The sequence below is a fragment of the Paramisgurnus dabryanus genome, chromosome 12, assembly GCF_030506205.2.
Source record: "Paramisgurnus dabryanus chromosome 12, PD_genome_1.1, whole genome shotgun sequence".
NCBI lineage: Eukaryota > Metazoa > Chordata > Actinopteri > Cypriniformes > Cobitidae > Paramisgurnus > Paramisgurnus dabryanus.
This window is the reverse complement of record NC_133348.1, coordinates 12,501,002-12,528,895: the sequence shown is the minus strand read 5'-3', so window position 1 is coordinate 12,528,895 and position 27,894 is coordinate 12,501,002. Positions and strand designations below refer to the sequence as shown.

The 27,894-nt window shown below is 35.1% G+C and overlaps 2 protein-coding genes across 4 annotated transcripts; one reads left to right on the top strand and one right to left on the bottom strand.

The window, feature by feature from the left end:
- The first annotated feature begins 1,625 nt into the window (after positions 1 to 1,625).
- fez2b (fasciculation and elongation protein zeta 2b) lies at positions 1,626 to 14,194 on the top strand. 2 transcript variants are annotated; one of them, XM_065256382.1, is made up of 8 exons: positions 1,626 to 1,885; positions 5,242 to 5,350; positions 5,426 to 5,542; positions 5,654 to 5,795; positions 5,883 to 6,148; positions 9,099 to 9,174; positions 9,270 to 9,335; positions 12,370 to 14,194. In XM_065256382.1, exons 1-8 carry the CDS (start codon positions 1,653 to 1,655, stop codon positions 12,384 to 12,386), a joined length of 1,026 nt encoding a protein of 341 aa, XP_065112454.1. In that variant the 5' UTR covers positions 1,626 to 1,652; the 3' UTR covers positions 12,387 to 14,194. The 2 variants fall into 2 exon arrangements, with proteins under 2 accessions (XP_065112454.1, XP_065112455.1); XM_065256383.1 differs by lacking the exon at positions 12,370 to 14,194 and adding an exon at positions 9,427 to 9,452.
- Positions 14,195 to 15,051: 857 nt separating this feature from the next.
- On the bottom strand, positions 15,052 to 26,547 carry LOC135737928 (usherin). 2 transcript variants are annotated; one of them, XM_065255781.2, is made up of 6 exons: positions 26,391 to 26,547; positions 25,286 to 25,407; positions 21,847 to 22,091; positions 20,391 to 20,462; positions 19,754 to 19,930; positions 15,055 to 15,681 (listed from the first exon to the last, which is right to left on the bottom strand). In XM_065255781.2, the coding sequence occupies exons 3-6, from the start codon at positions 22,000 to 22,002 to the stop codon at positions 15,595 to 15,597; spliced, it is 492 nt and encodes a 163-aa protein (XP_065111853.1). In that variant the 5' UTR covers positions 22,003 to 22,091; positions 25,286 to 25,407; positions 26,391 to 26,547; the 3' UTR covers positions 15,055 to 15,594. The 2 variants fall into 2 exon arrangements, with proteins under 2 accessions (XP_065111852.1, XP_065111853.1); XM_065255780.2 differs by lacking the exons at positions 25,286 to 25,407; positions 26,391 to 26,547 and having other exon boundaries at positions 15,052 to 15,681; positions 21,847 to 22,677.
- Between the last annotated feature and the right edge of the window lie 1,347 nt (positions 26,548 to 27,894).

The following is a 27,894-nucleotide window of genomic DNA, read 5'->3' as shown; positions in this document are numbered from 1 at the left end:
TAGGTTTTGTTTGGGGATTCACCGATATATATCGGCCTATAATCGGCAGATAAAACGCATTTTTGTCATTATTTTAAATTTGGTCACAGCGAAAACAGAATTGCAGTTTGTATGCTCTTGCACTATTTGGATTTTTATGATTATGAAACAAGGCGTATAAAGCAAAACAATTGGTATCGGTATTTCATTCTAAGTAATCGAATATCGGTATTGGCACAGTAATTTTGTATTGGTGCATCCCTAGTTTTGATATGTAACATCTACAGTGGGATCAGGAAAGATTATTGAATCGGTCATTAACACTTATAAAGCAACTTGGGAATAGCTTGGTTTGGGGTTTTGATTGAATTTCGCCTATTACCCGAGTACTGTATTGTGCCATAAGCAAAAAAATCTAATTGGTTGCTGCTGAAACCAGGCTGAAGCTTGTGCACTGTGATGCATTTTATCACTTATTTAGCTGACATGAAAGCTGTTTCTTTAGCTGGTCTTATTTTTTAAATATAGAAACAAGTCTGATCAAAACAGTAGTTGACACATTAATGCTGAACGTGCTTATGGGGCGGTGTTGTTACTCTTGTACTGTGGGGTTTGTGAACTCTAACCAAATGCAAGAGTCTCTTTTTTTTAAGCAGGGGTCCTGCTTTTATGTGTGACTGTAAATTTGAAGTGTTATGCCGTAGAGAGCGTGAGGGGTGACTTTTTCATGACAACTCCTGTATCCCAGGGGATTCATTTGCATTATACGTGTTATTTCAAAAGTGATTGTACTGTTTTGTATTGTTGTGTAGGAGATGTGTTATGTATGCATATTTTCAATAAAAAATTCAGGGTTTTTAAACAGAGCAAAGTACTTGAAATTACTGAGGCTCAAGATCATAGTGGTTTTATAGTTACAAATTAATTTCTAACTACTACCAAAAAAAACTATAAGCAAAAAGGAAGGCTATATATAACTGTCAACAGCATCATAATTAAACTAGATAAAGTTAAATATAAATACACGCATGCATGTATGTATTTAAGAAACTTTTACACACACACACATTTATTTATTTATTTAGATTTGTATATATTATATATAGATAAAAAATATTTCCATAAATAACATGTATGTGTGTATTTATATATACAAAATAATTACACACAGTGCACACACAAATATTATGCAAAAACAAACTTATTTTGTATGCGTTTAATCGCGATTAATATTTTGACAGCACTAACACACACACAAACACATACATATAATGTCTTGCTACAACTTCTGGCACTTTTAAATAAAGCTACTGGTGTAAATAAGAAATATTATATTAAACAGTATTTAGGAAAGTAAACTTTTACATTATATCAGCATTGAGAATTGATTATTTTACATACATTAAAACAATTAATCACTTATTTTGTTCCTCCAAGACTGAAAGCGTTATTTTTTATTTCAAGTTTTTGAGAGTTTTTATTTGAGAGTATTTCATGTTATAATTTTTCTTCCATCGTTTAATAATAAAATATTTTACAACAAGTATTAGCAAGTAAACGAAAAGGTAAGGCTTTCATGACTCGCTTATGCTTACGTCACAAGCGCACCGCCCTCTCGGGCCTCCATACCGACAGCGCATGCGCGTTTCGTCAGACCGTCGGCCGCCGCAGTGATGGCGGTCCCGGTCATTCCGCTCGATGAAGACTGGGAGGATTTTAACGAGTTTAAAGCTGCCGATTCACCACATGGCTGGACCGCGGTGCCGGAGTGCTCAACGGAAGTCCCGAACTTTGTGTCTTTCGACGAGACTTTGAGCGCCAGCTTTCCGCCCCCGAGCAGCAACAGCTCGTGCACGGATGTCTGTGTGCGCGCTGTGAGTGAGCGCGAGCTGCTGCGCGACGACGAGTGAGTAACAAAAACATAGCCGAAATTGCACTTAGATTACGAGTTTTATATAATATTTTCAAATTAAACTGTACTGTTTAGTTTAAAGGCGACAATATTGTTTATTTCCTTTGTAAAGGTCACGTTAAAGTTAGAGTCCAGTTGAAAACAAAATCACTTTTACAATATTTTTGGCGTGTGATCAGTACTGTGATATTATTTTAAAAAACAATTTATATCATATTTGTAAATATGATATCAGTGCTGTCATGGCATGTATCTAACTAATATGGCTTATTGGCTTTACCATCTAACCATCACTCTACCAGTACTGCCATAGTACATCTAACATATTCACAACATGAACACGTGGCATATTTCTAGGCTGGGGTAGTACATCCATTTTTTCTCTATTCATAGTGATTTGACAAACTCGATAGTTTAAGCTTTTTTGCTCCATCATACTAGAAATGACAACAAATAATAGAAAAGGATGTGCTGCAATATCACTCACTGTCTTCATTGTATGGAGCAATAACCTGCACACATCAACTTTGTGAAACATAAGAAATCTTTCAATGATCGTGTTCACATTCACATGCACATCATTTAGCTGTTAGTTTGCTGGGATGTAAGCTAATGCAGTCCTCAGTTTAGGTTGTCTTGACTACATTACAAGTTATCATGACTTAAAGGGGTCATGTGATGTGATTTCATGTTTTCCTTCGTCTTTCGAGTGTTGAAAGCTGTTCATGCATATAGAAGATCTGTAAAGTCGCAAAGATTAAAATCTCAAACTCAAAGAGATATTAGGCGTGTTCGAGTTCATCTGGAGCTGCGCAGACGGATCGCTGAGATTTGCTGCTTGCAGTCGAGGGAGGACTTGGAAGACGGAGCCATCAAGTCGGACACTTGCTGCTTGCCGTAGTGACGTGTGTGCCGTGTTTCCTATTTTTTTATCACGAATAAAGTGATTAAGATTGTTTAAAACCAGCCGGCTACTCCCGAAACACTCTTGCGGTACTTTAAAACCATACGTCACAGTCAAATGCCTTCAGCGCCAGCTCAAATCGGACACGGTTTCTAACCGGCATGCACTGCTTCAAGTCAGCCGCCGATCGGTCTGCGCAGCGTCGCATGAAGTCGAACACACCTATTCTTTCTAATGCTGCGTTTAGACCAGCCGCGGTAGAGGCGTTAAGCGCGAGTGATTTCAATGTTAAGTCAATGTAAAGACGCGTGACTGAGGCGTTTAGCACGGCGTGGTATACGTGATTTTGCCTCATTCTTGCAAATTGAGCGGTGCCGCGGGAAACGCACAAGTTGAAAAATTTTAACTTTGGCGGAAAAACACGCCGCGTTAACCAATCAGGTGCTTGCTCTAGTAGTGACGTGATTACAGGAAGCGAGCAGAGTCGCAGAACCCCCTCCCATTATGCGAATTTCCGCGTGAATGTCTCGATGACTAGAATTTCACCGCGGCTTTTTACACGCGAATGAAGCAAGTAAACTCAAAATTTTCAAGCGGCAAAATAGACGCGAATTTGACACCTCAGTAAAAGTGAAGGCTCATCCATGCCTTACTAACACGCCTCTTATAAACACGCCCCCACATATTTATGTCACTGTGTGGGAAGATTTGCATAACACCACCAAAATGTATACGCAAAGAAACTGACTGAAGCTGGGCAATATAGCATTTATTATCGCAGGCGATACGTCCACGATAATAAATGCAAAATTGCCTTGATTGTCAGTGAACTACGGCTTTGTGTAGTAAATGCTGCTCCATCTGAAAGCAGGCGATGCGATTTACTACTATTAAAGGAACCGGCTTTACCGACGAGATGCCCATGACAATCGTATGCAATTTATCGTGCAGCCCTAGTGCTTTGGAAGCTGATATTCCCTATAAGGTAATATTTTCTTTGCACGTTTGAGGTATTCGGCCAATCACAATGCACTGGTAAGCCTGCCAATAAGAGCACACTGCGCTTTTCAGTAGGGGTGCAACGGGTCACAAAACTCACGGTTCGGATCATATTACGGATTTTGAGGCACGGATCGGATCATTTTTCGGATCAGCAAAAAAAAAAGTATGGGAAAATTCTAATAACAAATCAAGAAATTACAAACATTTATAAAAAGAACAAGGTTGCACATTAAGTAAGGTCTAAAATCATTAGTTACAGAAATCAAATGAATAATAACACTGCATTTATATTAATTAAATGTAATTATTATTTTTTTAAAGCTTCAGAAGTGATTTTCTCTTTGTCTTGGGTTGTTTGATTAACATTAATGACACAGACTTAAGTAGGTCAATTGAGCTTACTGTCTCTTTAAGACCAAATGTGCACAGACTGCATCTCTCTGTTTGTGCACTACCGAGTCCCCTTAAACGAGCGCACAGACACAGACAAAGGGTGAATTACAGACGGCGCAGCATTACAGTCGTCCCACATAAAAACGTTACGTTGTTTTTCATTGCTCTATTAGCCAAATGTATTTTAATACACTACAGTATGAGAGAGAGTAGCGCAACTCTCTGAAATTTAAACATCAAGAGTTCTGATCTTTGAAGGATGATTACGTCTTACTGTGCATTCAGACCGCCACCGGCGAGAGCGTCAAAGTGTCCGGAAGTCATTCATTTTCAATGAGAGCCGGCAGCGAGCTCCGGCGAGCAGCGGCGCGGCGCGTCATGTACAGCGTGAGCGTCGAGGAGAGTTGAAATCAGCTCAACTTTATGGTAATGAGATATGACGCGGTTCGGCGGCAACCAATCGGAAGGCGGAAATGTTCACCGGCAACCAATCGGAAGGCGGAAACCTCCGCCTGAGAGGAGTTCAGAGAATGCATTCGAGCGTCAGAGCGTCCACTACAACTTTTCTAAGCGTCGTTGTATGGGCAGCCAGAGCTTTTACTCGAGCTGGACCGGACGCATTCAACCGCACGCGTGCGTTTGTGCGCAAAGTAAACTGATCACTTTAGCGCCGTTTTGCAGTTAAACTGTTTAAAATCAATTGAATGTTAACATTTGCAAACCTTTATAACACTTACAAATTATAAACTTTCCCTATTTAAATTTGCGTATTAATCCGCGAATCACATGCGAGCCGAACCGTGGGTCGTGATCCGTACGGTTCACGGATCAACTGCGATCCGTTGCACCACTACTTTTCAGAGCGATGAGCTTTGTAAAAATCTATGTGTTTCAGAAAAGCAGGGCATGGAGAAGCAACAATAATGTACGATATGTGGTTTTTTTTACCTTAAACTATGTAAACTAGTGCTGCCGCACGATAAGATGTGACTAATCATTTGCAGAATAAAACTTTTTGTTTACATAATATATGTTTTTTCATGTCTTTTAGGATCTGGAATGCTTTGACAAAGAACTATGGCAATGTAATGCCAGTGGACTGGAAAACATCTCGCACTCGTTCGCTGCACCTCCCCACACTGAACCTTCAACCACAACAGGTAAGACCATCCCTCCATCTTAATGGTCCTTCTGTCCGTACCGATAAAACTTAACATACCTGCTGTTTGTTTTAGCGGGTGGAGGTCAGTAATCTTGACCTGTCTGATGATGAGGACCTCAGAGATCAGATGGACATGCACACCATCATCATCTCATGTGTGAACGAGGAGCCACTGTTTACTGCTGAACAGGTACACACTCGCACACGTATAAGTTTACATTGCAATATTTTATCTATAAGCCTGGTTGACAGGATTACATTTCAAGCAAAACTTACACCGTGTTACCTGTTTGTTGATCAGGTTATAGAGGAAATTGAGGAGATCATGCAGCAGTCTCCAGATGGTGAGGAACACGAGAACCCGTCTCAATTTGACCTCTCGGTGATGCCCCATGACTTACACAAACTCACACAGTCTACATCCAGCAGCAGCTGTGAGGAACGTAAGTACTGCGCTTGTGTGTGTCCGGTGATGTGTCCAATGTAAAGCGATTACATTATCTCTCTCTTTGTATATGTGTCTGTCTCAGGGTTGCATGGTCTGCGTGCGTCCGAGCTGCTGGAGCGTCTGGAGGAGATGGAGAGGCAGATTCGTGGTTTCTCAGAGGAGCTAATCGATCAGCTGGCCATGCGAGAGGAGCTGGACTTCGAGAAGGAGGTGAAGAACACATTCATCTCGGCTCTTATCGAAGTACAGAATCGACAGAAAGAACATCGCGAGCTGCTGAAGAAGAAAAGGAAGATAAAGAGCACACAAGGAGTAACGCGATCCGATCGATCGCACGTGCCAGGAACCGTAAGAGCTGTATTTACTTTGTTCGCTAGTCACTTGCTGTACTAAAGCCTGGTTTATATGACATCATTACAGAGCGCAGATTAGAGGTCTTCACGGGTCCACTTAGATACGAAAACCCGAGGTCCGACTCGAGACCTGAGTGGTCGTTGAGTTTTTGTTGAGCCAGACCTGTCAATCAATTTTGAATGCACATTTTAGTGGTTACCTTGGTGTCGTCGTTGTCAGATAACAACGGAACAGAAATCAGTTGCAAGGCCACTGGGGTTTCTTTCTCTCTGACTGGTGCGTTCGGGGATGCAGACTTCACACACCTCAGTGCCGTTTACATTCAGGTCCAGTCGGGTTAAAAAAATTGCAATCTGGGTCAGGTCGAACTCGGATTTTGTCAAGTTTGTTTCTGGTTGTTTTTTTTTATGATTTATGCAAGTCAGGTTCGGGAAAAACTGATTTGGGTAATTTCGTTGGACCCGTGCAGATCTTTGCATTCAGACATCAAGACAATTCTGTCTGATCAGGCACACATCTCATACCATGCATCTGATGCTTTTTTAAGTATAGTATTGAAAGTTTACTAGTTAAAGCAAGTATTCATTTATGGATTTTTTCTGATAAGTTTAACTAAATTAATTAGTGATAAAAGTGAAATTAAAACCAGATTTATCATTTTATTATAGAAAACATACACAAAATATAAGGTACACAAAATATGTGCAAAAATTGAAAAATTAAATTTTATTGATGATTTGACATTTCATTTTCACTACAATTGTGAGGCAAGACTGCCAATATTAAAACGCAAACGTGACGAGGAAACTGCAAATATATTTTTTAAAAGTCTTTATTAATGCTCACACAGAAATGGTGACAAATCCAATTAAAATGTAAAGTTCACTTTTTGTTTTCTTTTATTTCAGGCACTGCAAAAAATTATTTTCAAGTAAAAATTTTCTTAGTATTTTTGTCTTGTTCTCAGTAAAAATATCAAAGAGTAAGCAATTTTTCTTTTTTTTATTACACTGGCAAAAAAAAATTTCAAGAAAAAATGTCCTAGTATTTTTGTCTTGTTTTGAGTAAAAAGATCTAAACATTTTTAAATTAAGATGCTTTTTCTTGATGAGCAAAATGACCCAAGAAAATAAGTCTAGTTTTCAGACCAAAAATATAAAATTTAAGTGATTTTGTGCATAAAACAAGCAAAAAAAATCTGCCAATGCGATAAGCAAAAAAATCTTGAACATTTTCCAAAAATACTAAATTCAAGAAAAATTTGCTTACCCCATTGGCAGATTTTTTTTAGCTTGTTTTATGCACAAAATCACTTAAATTTGATATTTTTGGTCTTAAAACTAGACTTATTTTCTTGGGTCGTTTTGCTCATCAAGAAAAAGCATCTTAATTTAAGAATTTTTCAGATATTTTGTACTGAAAACAAGACAAAAATAACAAGATTTTTTTTCTTGAAAGTCATTTTATGCCGTGTAGTGTTGTTCAAAAATGTTCAAGATTTTTGCTTACCCCATTGGCAGATTTTTTGGCTTGTTTTATGCACAAAATCACTTTAATTTGATATTTTTGGTCTAAAAAGTACATTATTTTCTTACCGTGATAGTTTCTGAGACGATTATAATACCGTGAACATTTCATACCATTACAACCCTATTTTAAACGCGTGGTTTTGCACCTATTTGGTTTTCCTTTGGGCTTAACTGGCAACCTCATTATGAAATGCAAGCACTTGATGCTGATTTGCTGCTTTTGCTTCCACTCAAAAGAATGTAATCTTCGACAGACCAAAATTTTACAGATTTTTTACGTTTTCTCTGTCACCTTTAATCAGTTGGTGGAGTTTGCTTGTTTATGTAACAGCAGGGTTCCTACGGTTCCTTGAAAGTTTGTGAATCTGGTGGGAAAAATTAAAGGCCCTGGGAAGTTTTTGAAAATACATACATAGAGACAGGTCATTGAAAGTGCTTGAATCTATTTTATTCAAGAAGTTTTCTGGAAAAAAAATCCAGATTATTCCCTGTGTAGTGTAGGATTATATCATAAAATTCTAAACTTTTTAAGCACACGTGCTAAACTGTATCTTCTGTATGCGAATGTTGATTCATACCAAAATGCTTTTTTGCATAGTTGTGTTTGACACATGAAAACGTCTCGGGTTACGTATGTAACTGTTGTTCCCTGAGAAGGGAACGAGACGATGCGTCTCCCTTGCCATACTTCCTGCGTCCCTGTAACTTCGTCTTTGGCAATATTTCAGATAGCGATATACTTCCTGGCTCCCGCGTCTCCCTGTCTTTGTCGTTAAGCCTCACCATTGGTTGAATTTGATATACACATTCAGACGCACTTACCCCTGGAGGCGTCCCCAAAGTGTCACCGCAGTGACGCAGCGCGAGTTCCCTCGAAAGGGAACTGTAACAATGTATCTTTAAAGGTAACACGATGTAACCTTGCTCTCACTTGAAATGTGTCCCCACATTTAGTCCTTGAATTTGAGGGTATTGAACCTGGAAAGTCCTTGAAAGATCCTTGAATTTGAAGTTAACTAAGGTGTGGGAACCCTGATAAGAGAAAGTGTCTGAGGCAGTGATGCCTACTTAGCTACTTTATGCTAAATTTAGCGACTTAGACCCTTTTTTTTTTACAAAAAAGGGACTAATGACATATCTAGCAACTGTTTGGGTGTTTTCAATTTTGTTAGTTTAATAAAAATGTAAATTAAATGATAATGTTTAAGAGAAATATTTTTGAAATTGATGTTTTATTCATGTTCTCGTATTTATATATTTAAATTGAATGTTTCAAATACGAGCATTGATCCAGTAAACTACTACTTCTACTACTATCTGCTACTTTAAGTTTGTTTTTAGGCTTCACCAACAAAAACTGGTTATGAAAAATGAGTAATGAATTATATATGTTTGTTCTCTTGGTATCTTTTCAGTATTTGACAACAGTGATCCCGTATGATGGGAGCAGTAGAGCCCCGTCTGTAGAAGATCTTCAGATTCTGACCAAGAGTAAGTCATGCTCAGTTGTTTGTGTGTAATAGCTGTTAATAACTAGTAACGCATACCATGTGTACATGTATGAATGTGTGTATCTTTGTGTGTAGTTCTTCATGCCATGCGTGAGGACAGCGAGACCGTTCCTGCTCTTCTGACCGACTACATCCTCAAAGGTACATCAGACATCAGAATCACACTTATGGGTCGGATCCTGCATGTGTGCGTTTATAATGTTTGGTTTGGTTTGGTTCTCGCTGCGTTTAGCTCTGGTGTGAGAGAACAGGAGACAGAGGTGTGTTGATGTGGGAAATATCACTAGAGGATTGTGCTGTCGCTTCATTTACACTGCAATATATCACCACAAAAACAAGCTGACAGATATCTGATCTTAAAATATCTACTTTGGACCATATGTGTGTCAAAATACCTGGCGTGCTTTCAAACCGATCTGTGCAGTGTAAATGCAGCCCGAGTTTGTGTTGTGTGCGTTGTCGTCTTTGTGTTAGTAAATGTTTTTCATCCTGTGCAAGAAAACCGCAACGTACATTTATATTTGTGACCCTGGATAAGTAGCATGGGTACATTTTTAGCAGTAGCCAACAATACATTCTATTGTATGGGTCAAAATTATACATTTTTTATGCCAAAAATCATTTGGATAATAAGTAAACATGAAGATATTTTGTTCATATCCCTACCATAAATGTATCAAAAATGTATTTATTGCTAGTAATTTATGTTCCCAAGGACTTTATTTGGACAACTTTTAAGGGGACATACCATGAAAATCTGACTTTTTCAGTGCTATAAATGGGTCCCCAGTGCTTTTATCAACCTAGAAAATGTAAAAAAGATCAACCCAGTAACTTAGTTTTGGTAAACCATTCTCTGCAAGCATGTAAAAAATAGGTCATTGAAATTCGGCTCCCCTTATGATGTCAGAAGGGGATAATACCACCCCTTTATCTGCACTATCCAACTACGCCACTGCCATTTAGTCAAGAGATCAACTCATTTGCATGTTAAATGACACACCAAAATGACAAATTTTTCCTCACTTTCTATAATAAATAATCTATATGATACTTTGAGCTAAAACTTCACATACGTACTCTGGGGACACCAAAGATTTATTTGACATCTTAAAAAAAGTCTTGTGAAATGTCCCCTGATTTTTCAAACAGTTGTACCATCTTTCATGGTATAAATCTTAATAAAAAATAATGACCTTTATGACTGGTTTTGTGGTCCAGGGTCACATTTATGCATTTGGTAGATGCATATACCAAAACGACAGTGCATTCAAGCTATACGTCACGGTGCGTTCACACGGGACAGAAGCGTTAACGCTTGACTGAAGGCTTGTCTGAAGCGTGGCCAACAGCCAATCACAGTGGCCGCTACACATTCTCCGGTCTTCCATAAATGTAATTGGTTGGCTCTACCTAGGCTATTTGCATGAGGCGATCTGATTGGCTGGCGCACACGTTGCCGCTTAAAAAGTTGAGAAATAGGGGTGTCAACAATAATCGATTCGGCAATGCATCGCAATGCGCGCAAGCCCGATTCAGCATCAATGCAGCAAAGTGCCATAATGGATTATGTCACCGTTTATTTTCTGGCCTCGAGTGGACAATAAAAACGCACCCTTTTCCATGGAAAGCAAACATATGGGCACATTTCGGATTCTACGAAGTTAATGGGAAACTAGACAAGACTTGCGCTCTGTGTAAAATTCTCATCTCGGGTATATAATTGTCATTGTTTTAAAGCTGCTAAGCTTCCGTTTTTGTTGAGAATAGTTGCACTTGACTTTACTACTTGACTGATGAAAAATGTGCGTTGTTGTGTACAGTAGAATTCTGATGCATCGCAATGCATTGTAGAAGCGAATTGAATTGAATCGTTACCTGGTGAATCGTAATTGAATTGAATTGTCAGGGCAGTGCCAATGCACACCCCTATTGAGAAATCTTCAATTTCTGCCGCGAGCAACGACAATGACGTGGTGCCGACGAAACCACAATTCAGTTCGGCAACGCATGACGTCAATTAAAAGTGAATGGGAAGCGTTACCGCTTACGCCCTGTGTGAACGCACCGTGACATTTTTAGGGCTGCTTGATTATGGGAAAAATTATAATCACGGTTGTTTACCGCGATTACTCTGTGACTTTGAAAATGTGCATTCATTTCAACTTTTTATTAAGCAAGTGTTGCAATAGGCTATATGTGTCACAGCAGTGGTGCCTTCGAAGTGCCTAACAAACACATCAGTCCAGCAACACGCAAGCACACAATAATTATTTTACCTCGTTTATCTTGTTTTTGTAATTGTTTGAATAAATTTTTTTTAGGGATGCACCGATACCACTTTTTTGGAATACGAGTACGAGTACTTGCATTTCAGTACTTGCCGATACCGATACCGAGTACTTTATAAAAAAACATTATTTAAATTTACAGGTAACAGCTTTAGTCATATAATTTAACAAAAAAACAAAGGACTAGTTTTCCAGTTTGTTGTTAACTCTGCCTCTTTGGACAACACGAGGCATTAACCCCTTACACGCCGCTCAAAAATAGACATTTCTCAGACTGTGGTATCGATTCCAGGTATCGGGGGACTTTTAACGAGTACAAGTACTTTAGAAAATGTGGTATCGAGGCCGATACCAGTATCGGTATCGGTGCATCCCTAATTTTTTTTATTGAAAATTAAAAATGATAAATTGCACGGCCCTAATGCAGCGCTCGACCAGTTAAGCTACAGTTGCAGCTGTAAATCTTAGCGGGCGTGCACACCAAATCATTTACGCTGGCTTATGTGTTTACAAGCTGAGCGCCGAGAGTTGGAAAATATTTAACTTTGAGTGAAAAGCACAGCTCGTCAATGTCACTTCTCACTCGGCCGTCCAATCACAGTGAAGGGGGGGCGGGACAAACGACTGATAAAAAGCAGATAAAAGTGCTCAGCTGAAAAAAGCTGGCAGCCGGCGTCCGCCTTTGGTGTGCACATCCCCTAAATCTACACAATACTTGTGATAATGCAATAATTGTATGTTTTATCTTATGCTGCTCATCGTTGCTTACTTGTGGTGTTCGTCTAAATTATTTAAATTCTGTAAAGATTTCATCTGAAATGCTCGTGATTGGCTTTTGTTTGAAGACTGAAAGCTCATTCATCCAATCCTCTCTGTTCTTTCAGTGCTGTGTCCTACATAGGCCGTGGATCTGCATGTTGGCTCTTGGCATTGGTACGAAGATCTTCATCACTCGAGATGATGCTCTTCTTTATTATTGCACAGATTTCACCCCACCGGTGGCATTTCGTTTTTTTTTCTATTTGTATGTTTTGTTTCTTGTAGATCTCATGAGAGTTGAGTATTTAGTTTATGTCCTAACGTGGTTCATATATCTGTAACAGTGTTTGTAATAGTCACTACTCATATGTACTGTCTTAATTTGTCGCATAATAGCCGATACAGATTTATGTTTTATTCAGACTTCAGGTTTGTTTCCTAGTGTAGATCTTGCCGTTTTATGTCTATGTGTAGGATCAGCTGTGTGAAAGCGATTTCATGAAGTCTTTATTAACTTAGTTTTCTCTACAAATGTTGGTACACAAAAAAGGGAAAAGGTTGGTGGTTTATTAAAGTTAGTCATGGCAGCAGTCACAGCTAAACAGATTCATCTACAGCAAAACTTTATTTATAAGCAGCAAACTTTACCTCTAAATATTTTAGATTTAATTTGCAGTACTGAAGCGTGTCAGTCTTTTTTTTTGGACAGCTTCAAGGTTTCATGACAGTATTACTAAACGTTTGATGATGTGCACGAGATTTGGGCTTTTGGAGGGTCATGCAAACAGTTGGACTCATGACGTGTGATTATTGACCGAGGGATGTTTTTGAAAGATCATTTAAGGTCTCTGGATTTTCTGTCCAGGTGAGATCACAACAAATGATTGTATGAGAAAAGATGAAATGATTGTTTTTCTTACCAGATGAACTATGAAGCAGAGATGATATTTTTCTAAGTCTATTTGTAAATGCCGTATGTTGTTTATTGTGATGGAGAGATTGAGATCATCTTGCGTTGACTCCCAAAGGGGCACGAAGTTGTGTCACATTGTCAACATGAAATAAGCACATCATGTTAAAGTTGTTGACACAAAAATGAGAATTCTGACATTATTTATTCATATGACTTTTCTGTTGTGACACATGTGATGAATTTGTGTCTGGTTTTGTTGACTCACAATCTCTGTGCAGCTGTCCAAAATCTTTGTGTTCATTAGAGAAATACAAATGTTTGATTTATGAACAAATGATCTGATTCAAATCTTTTTAGTGTGAAATATAAAACACATGTTGTATGTTTTGGTACTTTCCTTTTGATGCTGGACAGCTAAATTTAATATTCAATATTTGTGTTTTTGTGCTCCACTTATATGATGGTGAATGACAGAATTATCATTCTTGTGTGAATCAATCTTAATGCAAAGATAAAAACTTTATGAAGTCTCTTGGGGCCAAACCTATTCATGCATTATAAGGCGTAAACAGTCCAGCTTATTTCTTTTAGTCCAAAATGATCAACATTTCATCTCAGTAAAATGGTTGATGTTTTTTTATTGGTAAAGCATTTAAAATAGTTGCTGCATGCACTTTGAATTGATCTTTAGAAAGGGAATGTGCAGATTTTGTGGAAAATGTTATTAACACAAAACTTTAATGAATGATCACATCAGCAGCGTGTAGCCTCTGAGTTCATGCGTTTTGTCATTTGTAGGGTTTGACTCGGAGAAACAGTAGTGAACAGTAAATCAGGGTACACTATAATAATGAGATTATATATTTATACAAGCAATAATAAAATGCTGCCTTTGTAAGTGCATGAAATTTTATACTGACCTTATTTTTAATGCAACATTTTTTGTCCTAAAGGTCATTTTTGAATTAATATTTTGTAAGAAGTCCACTGTATGTAGCAGGGCAGTTTTCAAATAAAGGCATCTGTTGTTCATCAAAGTTTCTGTGGGTTTTTGTAATTGTGTCATGTTTAATATGTATATATATGTATATAAAACAAAAACAATGTTGTTACATTAATGCTTTCCCCACCATTGACGAGTTATTTCGTCAATTAAGAGAAAACATTTCCCTGCCAATGACGCTTTCCTGATGAGTTTTTACGGTGGTCTGCACTAGATGGCTTTTACCCAATTTATAAAAAACAAGCTACAAAAACATTTAAAATTCTGTGTATGTTTTAATAACCGTTCTGAATCTGGGGTCTCATTTATAAAACTGCGATCTTACTAAAAGTCTTAAGTACGCACAAAAGTCAAAAATTGGCATTCACTAAAATATATTAAGACTTATAAAATAAAGCAATGTTCCCTTTATACATTTTTAACTTTATAAAAAGTTTATTTTTATAGATCACAACCTTCGTCTGTGAAATGCCGTTTCCAGTCCCGTTTTATAAATGAGACCCGATTTCTAACAAAATTCCTTTACAAAAATGCAATTATTTCAGCTTTTTGCTAAAAAAAAAGGCAATTTTTTTTAAGAAACGTACCCATATTTTTTTTTTTTTTTTAAGCAGAGGGTCTGTTCTTTCATTTGATATATTTGTATGTTTATAGAACAACATTTTCCTAGAAGCCATTTTCTAAAAATCACAAAAAAAATAGGAGTGTTCTTAAAAGACATAATACCATAACGTATTGATAATTTCTATTACCTTTGTTAGTTTTTCCAAAGAAAGCAATTTTGTGACTTGTTTGATGTTTTTTTTCTTACACGTTCACTACATTTTACTAAGAAATGGTAAAAAAAAATTGTAGACAAAAATCACAAGCCTTAAAAGTTTTTTCTCTCTAAAACCATCTCCATAAGTGAAAACGAATTGTGGTTAAGCATGATTGATCAGTGTCAATTTTACCGAACGTAAAACAAAGGTTTCTGACAGACTTGGCCAAATCTTTTAAATTCATTTTACTTTTGGCTATATAAATATTAAAAACACTGAAATAAAAGTTCAAAATCAAATTTAACACATCAATCTACATTTACTTGATTTCTTGGTATCTTTCATTATGAATCAACTGTTCATAAAAGCAATAAGTCACTTAATTTAGCTATGACTATATTGATGCAGGCCTTTTTATACCTTGATGCTTAAATATTACATTTACCATTGAATACTGTACAATGCTGACTTCTACAAAATACGAAAATATTTTACCAAAGAATGGGATTAAACTAATTCTGTGTTTTTACCCATTTTAATATTTCCATCATAAGTATCATGGGTTCAAGTTAATAAACATGAGATTTCCAGTGTTTAAACATGTAATTCACTGAGAGATGTCAATCCATCTCTCATGCTTCTCCTCAGAGATGAAGGGTCATGATGATGAAGGTCAAAGGTTGGTGTCTGTAAACATGGTGTGTTCTTTCCTTACTGTGCTGAAGCCTTTGATGGTGTCCACAAACTCCTCACCCTCAAACTGAGAAACACACAAATTCAAAATCACATTAATCTTATACAGTCTTGGCCAAAAGTATTGGCAGTGATATACATTTGGTGAATTGCAAGTTTGCTGCTCAAGTGATTGCAGCGTTGTTATATTGTTTCTAGGTTATTGCACAAAGTGAGATGTATTTTAAATAATCACAAAAAAAGCTAAATTGGCCCTGGCACAAAATGACCAGCTAAAATCATTTCACTAATCATATCAGAAAGTGTGAATGAGGAGGGGAAAAGTGTATGCTTTCACATTCCCTGAACGATTTGTCACCCTTTACGTTTGAAGACATTGATCTCCTTGTCCAAATTAATTCATTAGCTGATAAAACAAAATAAAACACAAAATTTAAGTGAATTTGTGCTAAAAACAAACAAATAAATAAATGCCAATGGGGTATGAAAAAATCTTAAACTTTTTTTGTAACACAAAATTCAAGAAAATTTTTCTTACCCCATTGGCAGTTTGTTTTAATCACAAATTCACTTAAAATAGTATATTTTTTGTCTAAAAACTAGACATATTTTCTTAGGTCATTTTGCTCATCAAAAAATTCATCTATATTTAAGCATATTTAGATATTTGAAAAAAATAAAACTAAGTAAGAAAGTCAATTTTTTGAAGTCTTCATACCTATTTGTCCAAATCAGGGCCTTATTTGGGATATACACTGCAAAAAATGACTTTCTTACTTAGAAACTTTTTGATGAGCAAAACGACCCAAGAAAATAAGTCTAGTTTTTAGACCAAAAATATCAAATTTAATTGATTTTGTGCATAAAACAAGCAAAAAAAATCTGCCAATGGGGTAAGCAAAAAAATTGTGAACATTTTTTTAAACACTAAATTCAAGAAAATTCAAGAATTAAATGATTTTGTGAATAAAACAATTTTTGTGTTTTTCTTTAAAAATTTTGCTGGTTTTATGCACAAAATCACTTAAATTTGATATTTTTGGTCTAAAAACTAGACTTATTTTCTCATCATGAAAATTCATCTTGATTTAAGCATTTTTAGATATCTATATTGAAAAGAAGACAAAAATACTAAGTATGAAAGTATTTTTTCGCAGTGTTCATACCTAATTGTCCAAATACACACTGCAAAAAATGACTTTTAGTATTTTTGTCTTTTAAGCACAAATATCTAAAAATCCTCAAGTCAAGATGCATTTTCTTGATTAGCAAAATAACCTAAAAAAGTCTAGTTTTAAGACAAAAAAAAATATCAAATTAAAGTGAATTTTTGGATTAAACAAGCAAAAAAAAAAAAAAAAAACTGCAAATGGGGTAAGGAAAAAAATCTTGAACATTTTTCTTAAACACTAAATTCAAGAAAAATTCACTTACCCTATTGGCAGATTGTTTTATATACAAATTATATACACTTAAATTTGATATATTTTGTCTAAAACTTATTTTCTTGGGTCATTTTGCTCATCAAGAAAAAGCATCTTGATTTAAGAATTTTAAGATATTTTTACTGAAAACATGACAAAAATACTAAGTAAGAAAATCATTTTTGCAGTGCAGGGCCTTATTTTTCACTGCAAAAAATGATTTGCATGATTTGCTCTTGATGAGCAAAACGATCCAAGAAAATAATTTTAGTTTTTAGACCAAAAATATCACATTAAATGGGTAAGCAATTTTTTAGGGGTGACCCCGAATAGTCGAAGATTCGATGCATCGATAGGAGAAGCCTGATTCGACTACCAATCTCACAGTCGAATCGTCGCAGATGTGTTATGAAATGAGGATCATTTAATTTTGGCCGTATGGGTGCACACATTATCTGATTTCACATATAACAGCTTTCTCACAATATATTAATATACTGCATATTATGATAATGCTGCAAATAATATGTGAAGTAGCAGCTTTCAATAAATATTTTTAAAATGCGTTAATAAATCCAACAACCCCTGTGACCGGGCTTCACGTCCATAAGAGGTCTCTATGTTATTAAAGCCTTGCCTCTTTGTTTCGACATTTAAAAGACAAAGCTGGCAAATTAAACTATGTCTTTCGTTCTTTTAATAATTTCTATATTTTATTTTATTTATAAATCACTTTGGGTTATCTGATTTAACTATTTGGCCTGTGTTTTGTTTCCGTGCACTTGAGGCATTTTGCATATTTGTTCTGCACTTTGTTACTTCTGACCTTATTTTATTAAAAAAATTGTATTTATTATAAACGTAAATTCCGATCTAATTTAAGTATGTAAATTTTGGATAGCTTTTCGTTGTATCGATGTTGCGCTATTGCGTGCTGGCCATGCTTGCGCATGTAATTTAGCCGAACGGTTAGGTGCTCTGCGTCTCATATTTAGGAGTTCATCAAACTAAACATTAAAAAACGGATGTTTTTCGACGAGTATAAGTTTTTAAAATGTATTTAAAACATATATTGTCTATCTTAAAGTTAAACTACAAAACAGGTAAGCCCTTTTTTTTATTTCGGTGATGAAACGGAAACTAGTATCTGCACCGAACCTATTTCTGCCTGACACGAATGTCTTTCTTGTGATTTAATATTATGGTCAGTCGGTGTTCACTTTCAAATTATAGCAAAGAGATTCCTGAAATAAATAATATCATCCGGTCTTTCTGTATCTAAAGTGAATACAGAGATGATCAAAGTCAAAGCAAGCAAGCAGGTATTTCTGTGCTAAATAATAACGCGTAGTGTCTATATAATCATTAATTTCAGTGTTTTTCTTGTTATAAATTAACGTTTAATGAATTGTAAATAAAGATTAGTTTTTATCATTTACAGTCACAATCACAAATTATTTGTCATTTCTCATTTGTCGGGTTTTTTGGTCATGACTGCTTTGACGCGCTATCTCCAAATTAAATAAAAACACGTAATTGTAGCCGGAGTTTCCAAGGCAGGATCACCTTTGTTATTTTTTTAGGTTTAGTTATCAAAATGTATTTTTGTGTGATGTTCTGTAGATCGTGGCTTTAAAATGTTATGAGGAATAATTATACAAATGTTGCCTTACATTTTACCTTAAAAAATATATATATAAATGCATCGTCAGTTTTGTCTTCGTTTATTACTTGAAAGACAGTTTTGGTCACTTTATCAGAAAGTTGTTTATGTGTGCTGTTTGTGAAAGAAAATAAAAGTTACCAATTTGTACCTGGTCTGACCCCCTCCCAACCCATGCACACAAACATAGATGATTCGACTATCGGTCGACTATGGAAAGATTCGAAATTTCTGATTCGAATATGTAAATCCTTAGTCGAGGACACCCCTACAATTTTTTCTTGATTTTTTCTTGAATTTGGTGTTTAATTAAAATGTTCAAGATTTTTTTTTTCTTACCCCATTGGCAGATTTTTTTGCTCGTTTTATGGACAAAATCACTTAAATTTGATATTTTTGGTCCTAAAACTAGACTTATTTTCTTGGGTCGTTTTGCTCATCAAGAAAAAGCATCTTAATTTAAGAATTTTTAGATATTTTTACTGAAAACAAGACAAAATACTAAGAATTATTTTTCTTGAAAATCATTTTTTGCAGTGTAGAGTGCATTCCCTTGTTGTTTTGTCTTGTTTTCAGTACAAATATCTAAAAATTCTTAAATTAAGATGCTTTTTCTTGATGAGCAACATGACAAAGACAAAAAAATATATAAAATTTAAGTGAATTTATAGTTAAAACAAGCAAAAAAATCTGCAAATGGGGTAAGGAAATTTTTTTTGAAATAAGTTTACTTTTTTTCTTAAACACGTAATTCAAGAAAAATTCAATTCAATTGTTTTTGTTTGTTTTAAGCACAAATTCACAATTCATTTGATTTTTTTGTCTATAAACAAGACTTATTTTCTTTAGTTGTTTTGCTCATCGCGAAAAAGCATCTTAATTTAAGAATTTTTAGATATTTTTACTGAAAACAAGACAAAAATACTAAAAAAAAATTCTTGAAAATAATTTTTTGCGGTGTGTTTATATCTAAAATTTGTACATCATGAATTTAATTTATTATTTCAAAACATATTTTTCTCAGACAGAAGTGTATGTTGTGATAATCTGACCAGGCCGCTGTCGAGGCGTCTGAAATGTGGCTCCCACGGATCTTCATCTTTGCTGTCAATCAACTGACTGACGCTGCGCTGTAACGGATTCTGTGAGTACAGACCTGAGACGGTCACTACACCTGTCTCACCCACAGGAAACACATCATCCTCAATCACTTTGCTCTCAATCACCTCCTGAAAAACACCACAACATAACACGTAAGGACTTTATGTGCCCAACAAAAACTGGCAAACTCCTTTTTCTAAATGACAATATCTGTGTTTGCTGGCATTCGTCCATTCTGTGTGACTTTACCTTATCACATCCAAAATAACTTTCTATAAAAAGTATAATTCAGAACAACATTTTCATGCAAGAATGCTAGAGGTCATTAATAAAGAGCATTCAATGTACATTTAGCTATATAAATATTAAAAACATTCGAAATAGAGATTTTATAAATACATTAACATTTAGGGGAGGTCTAGGACTAGGCCTTATTAATATTAGATTATTTGAGAAGTTTTTACAAACAAACCTTAATCTTAGACAAAACAATGTCAACGAAATATGTTAAAATTAATCAGTACAAGGTGTTATTTAAATTAAAGCAGCTCAAACCGAATGTAAATAAAATGTAAATAAACGTCTGACCTCCATGTGCATTGTGAAGGCCTTCAGTTTGACACTGTGTGAAGACCCCACTGTATCTGGAACCATGTCAAACTGGTGAGAAATAAACATGTTTACTGTTAATAAAGAATCAAACCAGCTTCAAGATTAATCACAACATTACAAAGATTGATTTTAAAGCAAAACAAGCTTTAAACTGGTCTACAAGGAGAAAGCCTCGGAAATGAAAGTAGCTACATTTGACCAGAAATGGGTCAGTAGTTTGATACAGCTACAGGTATCAAAATAATAAACTTTGTGTGATTAAGTTTCATAACTTTTCTGCAAAATGTGATATAGCAATGAGAATGGTGCCACAACAATCATAAATTGATATTTTTATTGATACCAATACCATAACTTTCCATTCATTTATTGTTCCTCATTTAACATTTTCATGAAAAACTTTTTCTTAAGGAAAAAATTTCATGTGACTGTTCCTTGGATATGTTAGGCAATGACACTTTCACAAGCTGCCAAATGTAACTTTATGATGTGTAGATCTGACCAAGACAAATGTCCTCTGCAATAAATTACAGTTATGTATAGCAAACACTGTAAAAAAAAATCCGTAGATATTGCAGCTGGGTTGCCGGTAATTTACCGTAGATTTAAATTCATGTTATTTACTGGCAACATTTTGTTCAAAGTTAAATGAACATTTAACATTTACAAGTCTTTGTCTTAACAGAGTAAAACTAAAAAAACAGCATCAAGCAAAACATTCTGGGAAACAAAATCTGAAGCAAAAAACAAAAAAAGGTTGATGATGATTTCTGGTTCCCAGAATGCCTTGCATGAGGCTGTTATTGTATAGTTTTATTCTGTAAAGATAAAGACTTGTTAATATTTCACATTTATTTAACTTTGAACAAACTCTTGCCAGTAAATAACATAATTTTAAATCTACGGTAAATTACCGGCAACCCAGCTGCAATAACATTGTAATTTCTACAGATTTTTTTTACAGTAAAGATAAATTTATAAACTTTCATATGATACCATTTTTGTTCTACCGTTCTTTGTCAAGTTAGGAGGCATCGTGATCATCAGACACCCTCCTCCCTTGTAGGCAAATATATTCACATGTTTATAGATTATTATAAATCTTTATCGTAAAATATTTTGAAAATTTCCCAAAATTTGTAGACCAGTTGCTCTAGCAATGCAATTAACACGATCACACAATGCAAGGCAAAAAAATGACTCATTTAATTTACTCAATTTTTAAGGTCAGTGGTTGCAGTCAATTTATTTAAGCTACATTTAAACAAAAGTTTTTTATTTTATTTTTCAATTTTTTTTGTTAAAATGTAGCATAAATAAATTAAGTAAAATGAATGAATAATTTTTGCTAAATATTTTTACATTACATTATTATCTACTAAAACCTGCAATGTGAACATTTCTAGAAAAGACTGTCAGCGGTCGGTCTTACCATGTAAGAGCTGTTGGGTGGATAGGAGGCCAGCTGGCTTTGGTGCTGCTGCGGTACGAGGGGTGGCCGTTCTCGGGTGTATGCAGATTTTTTGAGAGCCTTTTGTAAAATTACAGCCAGGATCAGACCCAAAAGCAGCAGTCCGACTCCGGCCATGAGAACAATAAACCACAGCTCACGGTAAAACGGAGAACCAGCGGCCCCAGGGCCAGGCTGGCCTCCGGCAGGAGTGGGCGACTCAAGAGCTTTCATCATAAAGACCAGAGAGAAAACAGAAACTGTTTTAAATTCTGAAACACTGGGTCCACATTACCACATTATCCTAGGAATTATGTATTAAAATGCAATAATACCAAACAAATGGAGACGGAACGGCTCTTCAAAGAACAAATAACATTTATTTTAATATTTGTGCATTTATAAAGAAGCAGCAATGTTATGGGTGTGACATTTGTGTGTAATGGATATCACAATTCTAAAAAATTTACATATCCAACTATAAAAATAATAATTAAAAAATGCTTGAAAACTTAAACAGAGACCACCAAATATTGACATTTGAGATATCACTGGGACATATCATGAAAATCGAACTTTTTCCATGTTTAAGTGCTATAATTGGGTCCCCGGTGCTTCTGTCAACCTAGAAAATGTGAAAAAGATCAACCCAGTAACTTAGTTTTGGTAAACCATTCTCTGCAAGCATCTGAAAAAATAGGTAATTGAAATTTGGATCCCCTTGTGATGTCAGAAGGGGATACTACCACCCCTTAATCTGCACTATCCAACCACGGCACTGCCATTTAGTGCAGAGATCAGCTCATTTGCATTTTAAAGGACACACCCAAAACAGCAATTTTTTGCATGTTATGATAAATTATCTATATGATACTCTGAGCTAAAACTTCATATATGTACTCTAGGGACACCAAAGATTTATTTCACATCTTAATAAAGTCTTAAAGAAATGTCACCTTTAAAAACTTTTGGTAAAAACTTCAATTCTTTATAGTAAGGCTGACATTTGCATGCACGGAAGTGCTCATAACATTTACCTGCTGACAAGATTAAATAGACAGAATTAATATTGCAATGAAAAGTGTTTTTTGTTATTTAGTAAGATTAAGTGACAACACAGCAGTGGCCGGATGGGACAAATGACAATCCATCATTGTCCCAAAACTCTCACACTGACCCAAGGCCATCAGGCATCTTTATTGCCGAGCCCTGTCATGCTTTAACAAGCGGATGTAATTCATCAATATAACATCTCATTTCATATGCAGAAGATATGCAACTATTATTCACCCACATCAGATGTGCATACGCTGATGAGTCTTCTGCTATATTACATGAAGAGTTTTGGGGATGTTGTATAACACTTCTCATGTTATTGCCTCATTAGGTTCTCTGTGGCTAACACTAAATGCCAAAATGGAAAAGTAAATTGTGCTATACAGCGTCAACAAAATACTTTATATTTCTTAAATCTATATCAATAAGACACTATTATTTGCATATAACAATGCATCATTCTCAACATTTGCATATACATTTTATATTTAATATGATTCGCAATTAATAAACTTTTAACACATTTAATAATTGATGCCATTCAGTAAATAAAAATGCATATTTTTACAGGCAACTCTAACGTGTTGTTTATTTCAGATATAGTATGCAAGAGTCTATGGTTTCACTTAGGATCCGTTCTAATCTTTCTTAACAGTAATTATATAGTCAGAGACCTCTGTGATAAGAATACGGTTCTGTATCTGTCTGATGTTAAAATATACCATTAACATTATAAGCAGTAGGGATGCACCGATACCGATACTGGTATCGGGTATCGGCCTCGATACCACATTTTCTTAAGTACTCGTACTCGTTAAAAGTCCCCCGGTACCTGGAATCGATACCACGGTCTGAGAAATGTCTATGTTTGAGCGGCGTGTAAGGGGTTAATGCCTCGTGTTGTCCAAAGAGTCAGAGTTTACAACAAACTGGAAAACTAGTCCTTTGTTTTTTTGTTAAATTATATGACTAAAGCTGTTACCTGTAAATTTAAATCATGTTTTTTTTATTAAGTACTCGGTATCGGTATCGGCAAGTACTGAAATGCAAGTACTCGTACTCATACTCGTATTCCAAAAAAGTGGTATCGGTGCATCCCTAATAAGCAGGCATACCATTTTTATCCCATAATTATATACACCAAAGTCATTTTGTGCAAACTGGGGCTGCTTGCAGTGTATTATTCCACTATTAAAATTAGGGATTCATAACGATTCACGATTATTTTAATCGAATCGCGATTAATCTATAGCAGAATAAAAGTTTTTGTTTACATCATATGTATGTGTGTGAACTGTGTATAAAAACTTTGTATAGATAAATGCACACACATGCATGTTTATATTTAAGAAACATTTACATGTGTATATACATTTTTATATTTATAATTTATTTATATATAATATAAATTGTATATTTTTGGTCTGAAAACTAGACTAATTTACTTGGGTGGTTTTGCTCATCAAGAAAAAGCATCTTAATTTAAGAATGTTTAGATATTTTTACTGATTTTTCTTGAAAATCTTTTTTTGCAATGTGGGTAAAAATTTCTTAAATTTTTCTTGATTTATGTGTTTACAAAAAAAAGATTTGTTTTCATACCCCATTGGCTATTTTTGGCTTGTTTAAGAACAAATTCAGGGTTTGTTTTTCAAATTTTGTGTTTTTTGTCTTAAAACTACACTGCAAAAAAATTCAAAAAAAAAATCTTAGTATTTTGGTCTTGTTTTCAGTAAAAAATATCTAAAAATTCTTAAATTAAGATGCTTTTTCTTGATGAGCAAAACGACCAAAGAAAATAAGTCTAGTTTTTAGACAAAAATATCAAATTTAAGTGATTTTGTGCATAAAACAATCAAAAAAATCTGCCAATGGGGTTTTCTTGAAAATAATTTTTTGCAGTGTAATTTTTTATTTTGCGACAAACTCAAAATAGGTATAATCTATGCCAGGACCCACCAACATATTTTTAAATGGAAATATGAGTAAAATACACATTTAGTAGTTTTTATTTTCCTTGTCAATTTATAAATAAAATTTGTGTTTTATTGAAATATCAAAATAATTCATGCAATCATATCAAATCATAGTCATTAATTTGACTAAACTATTTTTGTGTCATTCACCACAGCAGCAAGGCGACTTACGCGACCCACCTTATCCCACCATGCGACCCACAAGTGGGTCCCGACCCCCAGTTTGAAAACCCCTGGTCTACAGTATATACTGTATATACACAAGTATTTTAAACCCAGCATAGCCTCTCTCTCTGTGGTCTCAACTCAAAAACAGCCCGGACGACCAAAAGCGATCAAACGGAGTACAAAATCTACAAGCAGACAGAGACGCAGAGTGTTTTACTCACCGGTGTCTGAGTCCGTGGTTCTTTCTGTCAGAGGGGCTCAGGGCCCTGCAGGATTATGTGTGACATGAGACGTGGCTCTCAGCGAGAGATATTGAATTAAACTGTGAAAACTGAAAGCAGTCCTGAAACATGCAGTAAAGATCAGAAGATGAAATGATTTCATCTGTCTGGTGGTTACATGATGAGGGACTCAAGAAAGAGTATAGTGCCTCTACAGCTGTAATCGTACTCCAGTGCACTATGGTAACAGGAGGTGACTGAGAGATCAGTTACCACAGTAAAACTGTGTCAATATAACATGACCATACAAACCATTTTATACCCTTTATTGTTTCAAACCTATATGACTTTTCTCCATTAGAAGAAGAAAAGGCATTTTAAAGATGATTGACACATTTCATGAAATAATAGTTTTAGGTGATTTAAAAAAAAGGTAATATAGCATCTGCTCCATATATAAAGTGTTTGTTAAAATATGTGTATGTGGGAGGGGGGATAATAAACAGATTCTGGACTATGTTGAATTGAAGTCAAAAAGGTTGAGATCCACTGACTAAGGTTGTGATTGTGATGTAATGACGTGGCCACTAGAGGTCAGTGCAGCGCAAATCACAGACAATCCGTAAGCAAACTTTTATTAGATACTTTCTCAGCTGTTTTTTAACTATATTGCTCATCTTTGCGGTCTATGTTATATGATAATGAAGAAAGACATATAGATATAGATAATGATAATCATCTTGCCATGTAACTTACGAATTAACACGTAAATTAGGCTTTCACGTTACATTTTAGGTATTTTTGTGGTGTTAATGATTTCAGCTAGTTTTAAAATGAAATATTCATAAGATATGATCTTATCTGTAATCAGATATATGAGGCCATTAGATCGGTCAGTGTCTGACGTAACACACACTACATCACACACTGACATGATTTAATTTATTATGACGCTGAAATGCTAATCCATTAATTCCCTGATCAGCATTCATGTGCCGCGGTATTTCAGACATAAAGCAGATAGTTTATTAGCGAATTGATGCGCTCAGAGAGGTAAAATCATTCAGTGGTATAATTTATCACACACTTACACTACATTACTTACAGAGATGACTGAAAACAACTCCTCTTGCTGGTGTGTTTGTTAGGAATTTGGACATCGTCCTTAATCGAAGTGGCTTGTTGCATTTTGAAATGTCAAAGAAAACTTAAAACGTATCTGAAAGACACTTAATGAGCAAGTAGTTAACGTTATCTACACTTTCGGCACGCTTCTGACAAACATGCACGGAAGCGCTCTCGTCCGTTGCTGCGATACGTCAACGAATCCGCCATATTGGGGAGGTCAGGACTGTCATAAAATCGCATACAAGTGAACAAGGAGCTGCGTTTTTCTATATTAAAAGCAGAAAACATTTAAATTTCCGAACCGATCTCATTGGTGTATGATTAACGTGAAAACGTACAAAACGTTCAGTTTTAATCGGCCAGTCTTGCCCTTCAAAATATGGCGGACTCGACGTACGATTTGGTACGCCTCTAAAAATGTGAGTATTATAATCTATCACTCTCTTGTGTATTGAGATTATTTTACTTGTGTGCATGTTATGCGCGTACGCTTAATAAAATTTATTTTTGAATTTGAAAATATATTTAGTTTTAACCTTCATATATTAACCCCTTCAGACCTGATTTTTCAGGTGTTTAATCGGTGTGCCTTATTTTGATTTGTTGATTTTTACCATTTTAATTGGTTTGAACCACAAAACATGTGATGTCCAGCAGGGTCTGTATTTCAAAATGGAAACAAATAAATTTTTAATTTTACAACCCATACGGCCAAAAATATATTTTTCTGGCCAAAGTATAAAAGTTTGTATAAAATGTATAGGCATGTATAAAATATAAAATTATAAGCATATTTTTGCTGTAATTTTAACCTTTTCAAACATGTTATGTTTACAAGTTTGTAACATATAAAGTTTTTTTTCCAAGCAACGTGAATATAAATGCTTTAAAATATATAAAAAATATACAAACATTGGCCAAAAAATATATTTGTAACAAATATTTTTAGTAAACATATTTCTAAATATATTTCAGCACATATCGTTTTTGGACATTTTTTTAATATTTTGAAATAAATGTAAAATTATATTGATTTTTTTTTTTTTTTTTTTTGACGTATGGGACCTACAAAGGATCCTAGCGTGAGATCCTATAGCTTTCACCGGCCTTCAAAATGCACATACATACAAACACACACTTGTAAATGTAATATTTTTATTGTGTTGGCACAGCCGTACAGGATTTTTCTTGTGTAAGCAACTCTTATACGAGCCTCATTTATAACGCTTGTAGCATCTCTCAGTGAAGTGAGACTAATGTGTTGATGAAGTGTCTTACTGACAGAGTGTGAAAGGATTTTAAACATGCATGTGTATAAACCACCTGACAGGCTGTAATTTATCTGTATCGATTAGCTTGATTATTCATAGACATAAATGTACAACAGCAATTACAAAAAAAATCTTTCTCAGTGCTAAAGCTTTATAAATCACACCTCATTACTGTGATATCTAATGCAAATAGTATTATTTCAATTCATT